Source organism: Thunnus maccoyii, chromosome 17 (genome assembly GCF_910596095.1).
Source record: "Thunnus maccoyii chromosome 17, fThuMac1.1, whole genome shotgun sequence".
NCBI lineage: Eukaryota > Metazoa > Chordata > Actinopteri > Scombriformes > Scombridae > Thunnus > Thunnus maccoyii.
The window spans coordinates 3,759,705-3,774,410 of NC_056549.1; the positions used below are offsets into that span (position 1 = coordinate 3,759,705).

Genomic DNA, 14,706 nt, shown 5'->3' on the forward strand with positions numbered 1-14,706 from the left:
GTCAAGTCTTCAGGGAGTCAACTCCAAATGAAGTCATGAGTCTCAGAGTCTGCAGAGGTTCATGTCATTCATGTATCTGGATGAATGAGCAGCTTAACTGAATAAATAATAAACTACACTGAAGTCTACGACACTTAGGCTAATTCCACCGCTGCACTTCTTGACTTTTTGTTCAAACCGTCAGCTACGATGCCTAGAAAGCAGAGTGTGTGTGTCTGTATGTCATGTTGTCATTGTAGTCGTCATCGTCGCCGCTGTGTTGTTGTTGTTGTTGTTGAAGCTAAAAGCAGATATTGCTTCTCTATTAGCAGTTAATCTCCTCGCCAAGAGAGTGAAGAAAGCAATATTACCAGGAGGATTTAAACGAGCACTCCTCTATCTTCCTCTTCCTCCTACACCTTCTCCTCTTCCTCCTCCTGCTCAACTCCCCCCGTCTGAAAACTCAAATCTTTTATTCTTCCTCTGTAACACACACACACACACACACACACACACATTATTCTGTATTCCCCGACCGGCCCTGCTGCTGCGGGCCAATAAAAGAAGGAATTAGATTGTAAGCTCTAAACTTCACACACACACCTCTAAAACACACACACACACACACACACACACACACACACACACACACACGGCTGCCGTCAAGACTTTTAATAATGAATCTAGATTTGTGTGTGTGTGTGTGTGTGTGTGTTGTTGTTAGTGTAGTAGTGTGCGGTTGTGTCCTTGAGTGTGTGTGTGAGTGTGTTTTCACAGAGAGGGCAGGTTTCTCTGCTGTTATTAGTTTTTATTACTTCTGCTGTTCGATTTTTGTTAAATTTACACTGTGTTTATGTGTGTGTGTGTGTGTGTGTGAGAGAGAGAGAGAGAGAGAGAGTGTCACTGCTGTTTCAATATCATATTTATTTAATTTCAGTTAGTTACCTGTGTTGAAATACCAAAAATATATATTTTCTTTGAGGGATGTAAAAGAAAGGTGAAAGCGAGGGTGAGAGGGTGTGTGTGTGTGTGTGTGTGTGTGTGTGAGAGAGAGAGAGAGTAAGAACGAGGGAGAGAGAGAGAGAAAGAAGAAGCACATTTTGTATTTTGTCGCTTCTCTTAAGTTTGTTTTTATTCATGGCTTTTACACAGGGTGAATTATTGCTCTGCTTCCAGACTGCTTGCTCTGCAGTGTTTACTAAGCATCTCCCACCACAACACACACACACACACACACACACACGCACACACACACACACGCACACACACACACAGTCCTAGGCATTTATATTCACCAGTGAAGGAAGGTTTTGTGGGAGAAGGTGAGGAATTTTGAGCAGCTGTGATTGGATAAACAGTTTCCCAGACTGCTGTCCACTGGGATATATGTATGGATTAGAAAGAGAGAGAGAGAGAGAGAGAGAGGGAGGGCGAGCGAGCAGTAATATATATGGCGGCAGTAACTGCACCTGAATTGTTGATGCGGTGTTATTTTGTAGAAGAAGGAAGGAAACGTCCTGGTTTTCAGTGCATGACTGATCAACATAAAGCATCCAAAAACAATGTAAGACATTCTATACATTCAGCAGCAGTGTGATGTTGGTTTACTGTAGCTGCGGTTGTGTGTAACATCAGGGTTCATGTCCATAGTCGCAGCCATTTGTATGTTTTAACCACGACTGCTTCTTAACTTCATGCATATATAATAATCTATCATGTGGAGGCTGATTGACTCCACAGTTTGCATGTTTCTTCCTCCTCCAGTTTTCTTTCTGATTCATTAACAGACCTACAGAACACGCTGAATCCACTGGATAACATGCAGAAACATGTGAATCATTTTTAAAGATCTCCTCCAGAAAATGTATTAAGTCATGTAAAAAAAAAAAAAATACTCTGCTCGGAACAATAATATGTGTCTGATTTGGTTTTTCTCCACAAAAATTACCGCTTTAAAACCCTTAAAACGACATCTTCTTCTCCCTGATTGAAAAATGCAGAATCTATAAATATGCAAATATTCTTCATTTCACAAGTTTAACTGCTGGACACCAGATGTCTCCTCCTTCACTGTAGAGTCTCAGTGTTTCAAGTTTCCACATCACACTTGTGTAAAGATGAATACTGGACCACGATCGGCTCCAAACAGCCTCTCAGTCATCAGTCATCATGAAGCTCAAACATCCAACTGTAAGAACAAGTGGAGGACTCATATTCATTCATATTAAAATGCCAGAAATACACAACAATAAAAGACAAATGACTTAAGGAATCCAGATAAGCTCTAACCCGACCTCTAAAAGTTACTCTTGCGACTGTTATTTTTCAATCATTGAGTATTTTTTTCCTGCTTTTAACAGGGAAACCTCCCAGCAATCAGCTGTTTTATATTTATCTTTTAGGTAAACAGGATCTTCAGGTGAAAGCTATTGTGTCTCCTTCACAACAAAGAGGAAGAGGTTGTAGTTCTGTAACAGATGAAAGCAGCAGTATTGATGATGACATACTGCAGTAAAACACAGCTGAGAATACCTGGATGCCTGTTATAGTCATATTAATAATAGTATTTTTCTAGTTTGTGACTATTGACAGTACATCAGTAGAATGTATGACTGTAGTTGTGTGGTGTAGTATTTTCTAGTGTGTATGATAGTATTTCAGTTTGTATTCTTGCATCAGGTTTTAAGCTGAAGCATCTCGTGTGTTTGTGTGTGTGTGTGTGTGTGTGTGTGTGTGTGTGTGTGTGTGTGTGTGAAGGGTAAATTGTGCATCTGTACAAGGTAACGTTTAAATTACATCCCATCTGTCACCTCATACATATGCATGCAAAAACACATATATACACACACACACACACATGAATGGCCTCGCTTGTTTTTTCTCTGCACTTTTGAGCTCAGTTGAACGGAGACAGAAAACCTTGCAGAGGCTGCGAAGGAATGAAAAAAAAAAATACTTTAAATTCAAGGAGAATTTTTAGATGTAAACACCTACAAACGTATTCTTCCTCCTCTCTCTATCTCTCTCTACCTCTCTCACTCTTCCTCTCTCTTTGTCCGTATGCTTTATGGTGGATGCTTTCATCCCCGGCTCTTTGCTGTACCATGAATATGCAATGTGATCCTCCTCTCTTGATCCCCGCGGGGGGAAAAACTCTCGCCTCGTGTCTCCGCTCCATCGCCTCCGCAGGGCGGTCACAGGTCAGAGTTTGGACCCGGCCACCGAGCTGCACAACCTGCGGCCGGTGCGGATTCGGTGCCTCGCTTAACGGATGCCAACCAGCGTTGAATCAAAGGAAGACTGGGATTAAAACCACAGTGTTGGTATGGTCTTTTCTGCAGCTGTAAGGCCTGCCAGCATTGATTTCAACTGAGAGATAGAGAAGAGTCATCATTGAACAAGCAGAGGCAGGGATTAGGCATTATTATAGATCCTAATATGATCCTTATTGATGCCAAAATTCAACCAATAATAGTCCAAGTTTCTCTCGTGTGAAGTTTGAGTTCATGATGGAAAGGAGACGTGCAGAGGTAGAAAGACTGACATTGAAATAAGGCTGCAACTGACAGTTATTTCCAATATTGATCAATTTGTTGTTAGATTAGCTGATTATTTTGACAATCACGATTTCTGAAAGCTGAAGATGATGTCGTTCATTTGCCTGTTTTGTCCGATCAACAGTCCCAACTACTTACTACTGTTAAATACTCAGGAGGGACCCAAACGCAGGAGGACAGAGTGGTTTATTGTAGGAGAGTTCTGGTCTCAGAGTGATGATGTTGGAGAGGGAGCAGGTGGCTGCAGGTGGAGAAAGGGGGGGGGGGGGGGGGGGGTGGAGGTGTGTGGTGTGAGCGGGGAATGAGGGGAAGCGTAGCTGGCAGGCAGGCAGGCAGGCAGGCAGGAGTGAGATGATCATGTGACACAAGAAAAACAGGTTAGCATTCAGTAGATAGCTCGACACGAGGATTTCACCCACTACTAAATTGGCCTGGAAACGTGTACTGAGGTTGAAACAACAGTCTGGAGAAGAGCGGGTGAAGAGCTCAGGTTGATATACTGGAGAGGGACGTGAGATGATGGATGGCAGGTATGTAGGTTGAGGGAGATGATGTGCAGGTGAGGCCAACACACACACACACACACACACACCAACACACACACACACACAGAGACAGACAGACGGAGGAGCACTGGAAACATAAGAAACACTGGGGAATCTGCTGGGTTCCAGTCACACTGTAACAACTATCACATAACACAAAGAAAAGCATCACAATTTAGAAATTGGAAGCTCGGTGATGTTCTGCATTTTTGCTTGAAGAATTGATCGATTGACTAATCGTCTCAGCTCCACATTGAAAATCATCCCTCTGTTTGTGCAGCTTCTCAAGAATACTCGATATCAGATAAAAAACAGTTACAAATGTGTTTGAGATGAACAACACAGATTCATCTTATTCTTACTTTCTACTTTTGTGCAACTGTGTGACGTTTGAACTGATGATGAAGAGGAGGTGAAGAGGTGAAGAGGTGGACGCAGTGAAGTAACGATGATCCTTGTTTTTCAGGCCCCAAAAAAACGACAATTAGATCTCAGTTCCTGTGTTGAAAATACAAAGTTCCTGAGTATCTGAAAAGGTTCCTGGAAAAGATCCAGTGTGTATCCGTGTGTGTGTGTGTGTGTGTGTGTGTGTGTGTGTGTGTGTGTGTGTGTGTGTGTGTGTGTGTGTGTGTGTGTGTGTGTGTGTGTGTGTGTGTGTGTGTGTTGGGGTCATAGACAGAGATGTATGAGCTGGAACAGAAAACAATGTAGAAACCAAACAAGCACCGCTGCTGCAAGGAGAGATCTATACACGGCCTTAATTGATGACTGAGCAGTGTGTGTGTGTGTGTGTGTGTGTGTGTGTGTGTGTGAGAGACAGTGTTGAAGGGAAAAGAGAGAGAGAGAGAGAGAGGGAAAGAAGAGAAGGTGTTTGTCTCGAGGTGTGTTTGTGTTTCTCTGTGTGTGTGTGTGTGCGTGTGTGCGTGTGTGTGTGCGTGTGTGTGTGTGTGTGTGTGTGTGTAGTATTGACGTAGCAGTGCTCTCTCCAGACCTGAGCTCAATAAGCCCTGACTTCAAACAAACAGCAACCACTTCACACAGGAGGAGAGAGGACAGGAGAGAGGAAGGAAGGAGAGGATGAGGAGGTAAAAATAAATGAAGGGGAAGGAGAGAAGAAGAGAGGAGTCAGGCGGTGTAGAATAACAGAGGAGAAGAAGAAGTGATGATGAGGTGCACATCAGGAGGGGAGAAGGAAGGACTGGAAATGAGAGGACAGTAAACGGGAAAGGGAGAAGAAAATTGAGAGGAAAAAAGGTGAAGATGAGTAAATGAAGGAAAATAACTGACCTCCATGTAGCTGATGTCACCATGGCTTCTTTTTTTTAATCTCAGATGAGCAACGACGTGTTCAAGCACACATTCAGAACAGATATTTTTAAAAGATGTCCAGTCTCGTACTAAAAGCCACTCAGATATGGACAGGTGTGGAGTTTTTGACCAATAAAGAAGCTTTAAAGCAACGTATTAACGAGCTGCTCACAGCTTCACACTACTCTACTAATTGGTGACAATAATACACTAATAAATTTAGCAATGAACCAGAAAATGTCAAGGAAGAATAAGACTGTTAGATATGAAATGTGTCAAAATATATATATTTTTTTAAATAAGCTTTGCAGATATAAAAAGAAATGCATTGAAGACATTCGGCCAGTCTGAGTTCTTATGACTCTACTCAGTGTTGTAATGGATAATAATCCTTTAATGGGGACTTTGTGGAAACAATATATTTATGTTCTTCTTGTTGAGCGTAAGTAACTGAGGAAGCTTCTGTTTATAGAGCAAAACAGACAATTTTCTAAAAAACACACACACACAGTCCTCTCGTTGATCCGTTTAACTCGGATCAAGACATTTTGTGAGGACGGAGCAACAGCAGGAAAACAGAACAAAAAGAAGATATCTCTCTCCATATTAAACATGCAGGTTGAAAATGAAGGCTTGCAAGAACATGTTGTCAGTGTGAGGTGTGGAGAACAGTTTACGTAATGTGTAAATGCAGAGTCTGGTTTGCTATATGGTCTGAGTTAAAAACAACTGAAAAACAAAACAAACCATATTTATTTCTTCAAAACAGCATTTTGAGGCATAAAAGCTCAGTTTGTGTAGATTTGGGAACTTTCCAGACGTCTATAGTTGCTGTCTCTTCCACTTATTTGCATACATTCTCACAAATTAATTATCGTTACCAAAAGATATCAAACACCATTTTCCCCCCAAGATCAAGGTTTAATCATCTTGTTATCTCAAGAAAGCAAAATATAAAAGCCATCAGTTCAAGTGAACTTTGAATTTTATCTATAATAGAAACATGCTTCAGCCTGTTCCACCCTGATTAAAGCAGAATGCGAGGCATTGATCAATCTTTTCATCTGACTGTGTCTCCACCGCTTCGGTTTCTCTTCAATGAACCGGACTAAAAAAAGAGCGACGTCACCCCCGAGCCTCTCTGAAGTCAATCTTCAAGATCTGAAATCAAGATCTTTACATAACAGTTCTCAGTTTCATGGGATAACAAGATGGTTAGTTATGACCTGAAGATAACAAAGTTTGATACCTCATTGTGGCACAAAAACTAATTGGCAAACTTGAGATAACAGGATTAGGAAAGCGTCTATGTAAATGAGGTCTGTCTTGCTGTGAGTCATTTAGAGAATCCTGCAGATACATCTGCTTTTTTAACAACCAACCCCCTATTACTTCTGTCTTCTAAATGCATTTTCCTTCTCTCTCTTTTGTCATGTTTTTTTAATTAAAGGAGACCTATTGTGCTTTTCCTTATTTTCAGTCATATTTATAATGTTATAATGTCAGACATTCATATTAAACGTGGCCAAAATGTCAAATTATGAGGTAAACGTATGTAGAAGTAAACCCTGTATGCATAAAGCACCGGATTGAGACTGCTCCGAACGCTCGGTTTCCAGCGTTTTTTTCTACTTTCAGCTCAAGCTGATGTCGACTCATGATGGATTTCCTTATATGGTCATCTGCTCCACATGCAGCGTGCCAGTACAGTGATCCACTAACATTATGGCATTTTTCCATTGTTTTGGGAGTAGTCACGCCAAGACATGACAGGAGTCGAGTTGGCACGCTGTGAGTGTTTTTCCACTACACAACAGGGCAAAGTAAAATACCTGTTGGAGGTGTGCTGATTGTCTGCAGCTCTTCATCAAACATCATCATCACTGTGGCTGTTACTGCTTGTACTCTTCCTCCCTGCATTATTTCTAACTGATCTGATAAAAAAGAAATCCTTATGTTCTTGTTTCGAGTGGTTTTTATCGCCACTAATGAACCTTTGCTAATTCGGTGAGGAACACATTTCATTTCCTGTAAATTCTTCACTATAAAAGTCTCCTGTTATTCAGTCATTTAAAGGCTTTTAATTTGAAGCAGTAAAGCAGGAAATGTGTTTTCATCAGTGGTAACTTAACACAACCCTCAGCAGGCTTCCTGAAGTCGGTCAGGAGGAGCTAAAACTGCCTCTTAGAGACAGAGGCTGAACTGAGTGGCTGCATAAAGGGCCTGTATGAGATAAATAAAGAGTTGTTTGAACTGTGAATCATGCAAAGCTGCTCCAGTGGAGTCCAAAAATAAAAAATATAGAGCTGGAGATGAGCATAATAGGTTCCCCTCTTAGGATTTCACTGCCAGCCTGTGCTTCATACGCCCTATCCACAATTGAGAATGAATCTTTTAATGTTTGTACTATTGTCAGAACTCCAGTAAATACAACTGCAGCAGAGGACTTTAGCTTAATTAATTTGTTTTTATTTTCTTTTACCATTATTCAGTCAGCATTTACTCTCTATTTTTAGCCCAAAATGGCAGCACAATCACTGAAGGAGGACAACTACAGAACATAAATAAAAGGAAAAGAGGAAAACTAAAAACCATTGAAGCACATATAAAACCCAAAAGAGGGGACAAATAATAATCCCTGATATGACTTTGAAATTACAGCAGATGAAGGATGATATTTCTCTCAGCTGTATAATAATTTCACCGATAAGTGCCAGCTCTCAGGGTTTAGATCGCCTTTGAAAAAAGCAAATAAGATCATTGAAGAAATATAAAATCATGGAGATATCACACGTATTTTGCCACTCTGTTACAGTTGTTACACGGGTGATACATCACAACGTAATAGAGGGGTTGACATGTGTGTTTATGTGTATGTGAGACAGAGAGAAGAGTCATTGTTCATAGAAGGTGCACATGAACGGGATAATAAAGAGGACACACACTCTCTCACACACACACACACACACTCCATACATGATTTATACCTTGGATATAATGGGTAATTCATCATCTGACTGGGGCACATACTAAGGTTAAGAGACCGTGCGGGAGAGAGCGATAGAGAGAGCTTAGTAGTATGTGGTTTATCAGAAATAACAGTGGCAGGAAATTGAAAACTTGATTTGTAATGTCTGTTTTTCTGAGGCTACACTCTATTCTCACACTCCGTCTTCCATTTTCTTTGTCATGTTGTGCCGGATAGAGAATCTAAAATCTATTCTGTAACCAACTCTCTGCCCTTCTACCTCTGTCTGTCACACACACACACACACACACACACACACACACACACACACACACGAGGTCCGAACAATAAACACATGTAGATAAATATATAACTGAAGCTTCGGCAAAATTGTTAAAGTCCTCCTCCACTCAAAAATGTGAACTTTTCTCTTTGCTCACTTTAACTCTCAGTTGTGACATCACAACTAGTTTGGAGCCAATCCCGGTCCAGGAGGCAACTCGCTAAAGTGTGATGTGGAAACTTGATGTCTGACAGTTTTTAACTATAAAAAAAATGTCTAATTTTCTTTGTCTTGTATGATTATAAACTGATTACTTTTGGTTTTAGACTGTTGGTTGAACAAATGTGTTTTCTCACATTTTATAGACCAAACTGTGAATTGATTCATAGTGAAAATAATTTGTTAAAGATGAATAGATTAATGGAGATAGTTGTTGCTCTAAAGTGGAGTCATAAAGTCTATAAACGCACATTATTTTATTCCAGTTGAAACATTTGTTGTCGCCTCAATTCACAGAGAGAATTAACATCCATTTCCCTTCCAACGAATTTAAAAAAATGTGCTTCACATTTGGTCTGAACACCTCAGTAGCTACAGGAAGTGTATTGATCATAACAAAAGATCACATTTTATTAGCATAGCTGCTTCCATGTCATCAGTTACAATCGTGGAACATTCATGTTGTTGGATACTTGCAGTACAACGACTAATACCTCTAGTACACTAAACTAATCAGTAATAAAAGCAGTTGGTTATGTACTGTCTCCTCTTACACATGTCTGACCGGTGGAAGGGATTCAAACCGACAACCTTTCTGTTACGACACCTGTAGGTTTTAATACAGTCTGTTCTGAATCATGTCCTTCATTTCTCCCCCTCCTCCTCCTCCCTCCGTCTTTACCTCCGCTGTCTTTCTCCAACGTGAGCTGTCAAGAAGTATGCAACGGCCGTGACATTCAAGGGCCGAGTGTGTGTGTGTGCGTGTGTGTGTGTGTGTGTGCTTCAGCTTTCTCATTATGATTCTAAATGTATCAGTCTGTCTCGTCTGGATGAATTAATAGGATCCTTGGTGGCTTGGTTCAACACACACACACACACACACGCACACACAGAAACATATACACACATATTGTTTGTCCGGCGGTTGGTGTGCTTCAGGTTCGTTAATTGAATGTCTGTATTCATGTAAGCGGCCGTGAGAGGCATTGAGAGGATGCCACAGTGCATTAGGAAGACAAGCTCTGTGTGTGTATGTGTGTCAGTGTGTGTGTGTGTGTGTGTGTGTGTGTGTGTGTGTGTGTCAGTGTGTGTGTGTGTGTGTGTGTCTTGTAAATAGGATAGAATCCAGAGGACCTTGAACGCAGCCTCTCCTGAGCTCCTATAGCGAGACGAGATGCAAACAAATCGTACAGAGAAGAAGAAGGCCGCAGGTGTGTGTGTGTGTGTGTGTGTGTGTATTCGTGTGTGTGTGTGTGTGTGTGTGTGTGTGTGTTAATCTCAGACAACCTTAATCGCACCCCGCCCTTGTTGTCTCGCTTTTTCTCTCATCTTGTCTCCTCTTTCCGTTCCTCTTGTCCTCCCTTTTTCTTCCTCTCCTCTCTTGTTTCTTCCTCTCTACTCTTCTCCTCTTCGTCATCTATGTCCATCCCTCTCCTCCTCCGTTTTTTTTTTTATTACTCTTTATACCCACTTTTCTCCTCCTTATCTCTCTGCTTTCCTTCTCCTCCCTTTGTCTTGTTTCCTCTCTCATTTCTCTTCTCTACTTTCTTCTTCTTCCTCAATAAATAACGCTTTTATCACTATTTCTTCCTCCTACTTTTTTTTGCTTAGTTCTTCATCATTTTTCCTCTTATTTCCTCTTCGTGCCTCGCTCCCCGTCGTCCCCCGTCTTTCCTGTCCTCCTCATCCCTTGTTCCCTTTTTAATTTTTCAAACTCATTTTTCATTTACCTGCAGCATTTTTTATTCTCTCCTTTCTCTTCAGTATCTCTCATTATTTCTCTATTCTTCCCTTTGGTTCTTTCATCCCTTTCTTTCCCTCCCTCCTTTAACTTTCTTTTCTACCCACCACCTTCCTCCTCCTCCTCCTCCTCTTCTTCTCCTTTGTCTGACAGCTTCACAGATAGACTGCCTGCATTAACGCTGAGCAGTGGCAGAGAAACATAATTATACAATAAATGTATGACATCTTTTTTCTCCTCCTTTTCTTTTTTCCTTTCTTTCTTGTTCTTCTTCCATCTTTCTGTCCACTTTATCGCTTCTCTGTTTCTTATCTCTCTTTATTATCTTCTCCATCTTCTTACCTGTCTTATACTCCTCTCCTCTGTTTCCTTTACTTCACCTCTTCATTCCTCCCTCTTTATCTCTCCTATTCATTGTCTCTTTTTCTCCCTTCATTCCTCTATCTTCCTATCTCCTTCTGTCCTTTCCTCTCTCTCGACTTTACTTCCTCTCCTTCTCTCAGTCCCGTTTCTGTCTCTTTCTCTATCCTTTCCCTTTTCTCTCCATCTATATTTCCTCCATCCTCTCTCTCCTTCGCTTTGGTCACTTTTTCTGTCATCTTTTCCTCAGTTCTGTATCTCATTCTTTTCCTCTCCCTCCCTCCTTCCTGTTATTCATGCTTCGTTGTTACAGCCACCAGAGGAAGAACTAGCAACACACACACACACACACAGAGTCTGACTCCCAGCCCTCTAATGGCCCCATTTAGACAATGTGTCGCATCAGCAAGTCGTATGGCTGAATAATGAGGAGAGAAGAAGAAGAAGAAGGAGGACAAGAGAAGGAGAAGATGAGGGGGAGTGTCAGTCGTTTTCCCGCATCCCTCCATCCGGGCTGCCGCTTCACCGTAAATGTTGTTCTGCAACACACACACACACGCAGGGTCACAGTGTTGATGTGTGTGTGTGTGTGTGTGTGTGTGTGTGTCCATTCATCTCCACTACGTGCCAGTGTGTGTGGTCGTTGTGGAGAAATATGGCCTCCAGGGTTTTTGCTGAAGCTTCTGTGTTATGTCTATGATAGAGAGGAGGGGGGGGGGGGGGGGGGGGGGAGAGGATGATAATGTGCATTCTTTATATCTCCCGCCCTCAAAGAAGCATCCTCTCTCTTTTTCTTACGCATTACAGAAACACACACTCCTCCTCAGCCTCACAAACGACACCCTTGAAGCACACACACACACTCATAAATGATACACACACACACATAACACATTTACTCCCTCGGTCTCTCAAACAACACACACACACACACACACACACACACACACACACACACACTCCTTCCTGCATGCAAACAGGCATCTGTACCGTCTCATAAATGATATACACTCTCTCTCTTTTTAAAGCACACACTCACAGGAGAGCTCCCACAGACAGAAAGTGCAGCTGTAGCTTTTTTTTTTTTTTTTTTTTTTTTAAGTCGTCGCCACCTTGTGTTTTTCTCCACCAGCTGTTATGAGCTGAGAAGGATTTATGTGCTACATTAACATTTTTATATTTTATTTTATTTTATTATATTTTCTGGAGAAGTGGAGGTTTCTTCAGTGCAACGCTGTAAACAGAATCTTTTCGGTACTTGTGCATAATAAAACCATGAAGAACTGGGACTGAGAATTTGGCCTCTGAGTATTTTAAAGTGTCATACTGCTGCTTTTGCATGTTTTAGCTCATTAACTACAAATTGCATGTTGGACATAATTGGTACCTGTTTTCTAAAGCAAACCACAAGTTTCAAGGTTGATTTCCTACCTTCCAGACAGCAATATTAAATCCCATTTATTCAAAATGGAAAGACGATGAACCTCTCTGAGCTCATAAAACCATCACAGTGAACATTTAGTTACCTTGACTTCATCGTCAAAGTATATGTTTAGTTTTGGGTCTGGATAAAGCATTTCACGTCACGAGCATGTCTGTGATGAACCAACCCATACTACATAATCTGTAAATTCAGTCGTCTTATATCGTACAGTTACATCATCTGGTTTACATGCTGATTAGACAACTTAATTCACATGAATTAAACTTGACTGGAGGAGGTATACCAACGTTAAGTCAACTAAGGAACCACACGTCAGATTTATGACAGATAAGATGTGTTTAATGTGGAGTTATCTTGTCAGTCATGGTCTCTCAGGAGGTCTTGCTAACCTCCATTTGGGAGGAGAGGTGAAAGTCTGGAGAAACACTCACCTCCTCGCCTAAGAATGAAAGAAACTGTGTGATAGTTTGTGATTATAATGTGGATTCAAAAGCTAAACTGCTGCTGAATCCATCTGCTGATTGTGGGAACTGTCAAGGAAGAGATTTTCTAAGCTTGAGTGTGTGAATATTTTCCACTGATACATCAGAAAGATACAAAATAGACCACATCTAAAATGTGTCATCTAGCATCCTTTCCTTCGGTCCGAACCAAATGAACCAAACTACAGGTGTGAAAACGGCCTCGTACTTTGAAAAAGGCTCGACGGTTAAGTGAAGTATATGTAACTGGCATTATGGTGTCTGGTGTTTTATACACGACTACACCATCAGACTGGACTGCAGCATAACCACCAAACTGATAACTGTGTTGGAAAACTGATCAAATGATTAATTGATGGATTCTTTGATTAATGAGTGGACTGGTCTCCACAGTGTCAGCAGCAATCACTCCCAAACTGACTGACAAGGACAACATCAATGTTCTCTACAGCGTTCTAAATTACATCATGAATACAGGCTTGTATTTTGAATTATGACCAGCTCTTCAGTTATGTACGTGTGAATTTGGCTCAGATTTACAGACTGGATTTAAATTTGAATTCAGGATTGGGATTTTAAATCACAAACCGTCGTTGAAGCACGGATCAGTGCAACAAAAGCTGCTGAGAGAAACGACGTTTAGTCACAAAACAAGCAGCGAACAAAGAGGATGAAGTCTAACATTCATCTTGTTAAATATCAAAGAGCAGGAAGTTAAAACCTCTCCAAATCTTCTTCTAAGTGAAATGACCTCCAAAAGCTTTCCAGATGCTTTTAAAAAGCCACTTGTCATGGACAGCAGAACACACACACACACAAACACACATTCAACACGTCTTCAGTGGATAATCACATGTTACAGTCCAAGACTCACAATGTGACATTTATGACTAAATCACACATTTACTTGTCATCCAGTCTGATGACTGATGCAAAGAAAATGTCAGACAACAAAACCTGACGCTGGTCGCTTCAAACCAAGAAAACATCCTCACTGCTCTGAGACATCACACAAGCTAACTGTCTGCTGCATGTCGTCAAGGTCGACGATTGATGGATACACTGGTTTACTGATTGATTTGATCGACTGATAAATTGGACCCACAACAGCGAGGTCGTTTCACAGATTTATTGACAAAAAGATAAGAAGAAACAGCAAATGACTGTCTATAAATGAATTTTGCAAAAAAGATTGACAGCAAACACACAGAGAAGATGTAACAATATGATAAAACTGCATCTCAGCAGATTCCACACACGTCAACGCCGGGAAACAAGTCCTGAAGCAGTGATGTGCATGAACTCATGATGATGATGTGCGTCAGCTCACACAGAAGACAGTGGGTGTGGGTGTTTTGATGTATCCCTGGTGTGTATTGCCCCTTTTTGAAAATGAGTAATTACCTGCAAATAAAAGTCCTGGATTGGGACCAAGACTGCTGTGGTTGCTCAACATACTAGCTGATCTACTTGGACAGCTTTTGTTTTATCTATCAACTGCAGTGGAGAGAAAAAATCATTGAATAATTAAGCAAAAATACCAGATATTTCTAAAGAAACTTTATTGATGTTGGCACAGACACAAGGTACATGCACATTGGGATTCTTGTGCGGTTTGTTCAGTCAGGTTAAAAAAAAATAGAGGCATGGTAAGAGAGACAACAGTTATTTATACTTACTGTGCATTGTAAATTAAATCTATTTGGGTTTCAGACTGTTGGTTGGACAAAACAAGCAAATTAAGGAACTTTTGGGTAATTGTGATGCCTATTTTTCACTATTTTTAGACCTTTTGTAAGCATTAACTGATTAACTGATCA

At 40.9% G+C, this 14,706-nt stretch overlaps 1 protein-coding gene across 3 annotated transcripts in view; it reads left to right on the forward strand.

Moving 5' to 3' along the window:
• galnt14 (UDP-N-acetyl-alpha-D-galactosamine:polypeptide N-acetylgalactosaminyltransferase 14 (GalNAc-T14)) overlaps positions 1–14,706 on the forward strand; it is a 199,483-nt gene that overhangs the window by 20,947 nt on the left and 163,830 nt on the right. Inside the window, exon 3 of one of the 3 annotated variants that reach the window (XM_042390140.1) lies at positions 7,207–7,212. The exons of the other annotated variants lie outside the window; for them this stretch is intronic. Coding sequence (XP_042246074.1) covers positions 7,207–7,212 — 6 coding nt within the window. The remainder of the gene's footprint in view (positions 1–7,206; positions 7,213–14,706) is intronic. 3 annotated transcript variants of the gene reach the window in all.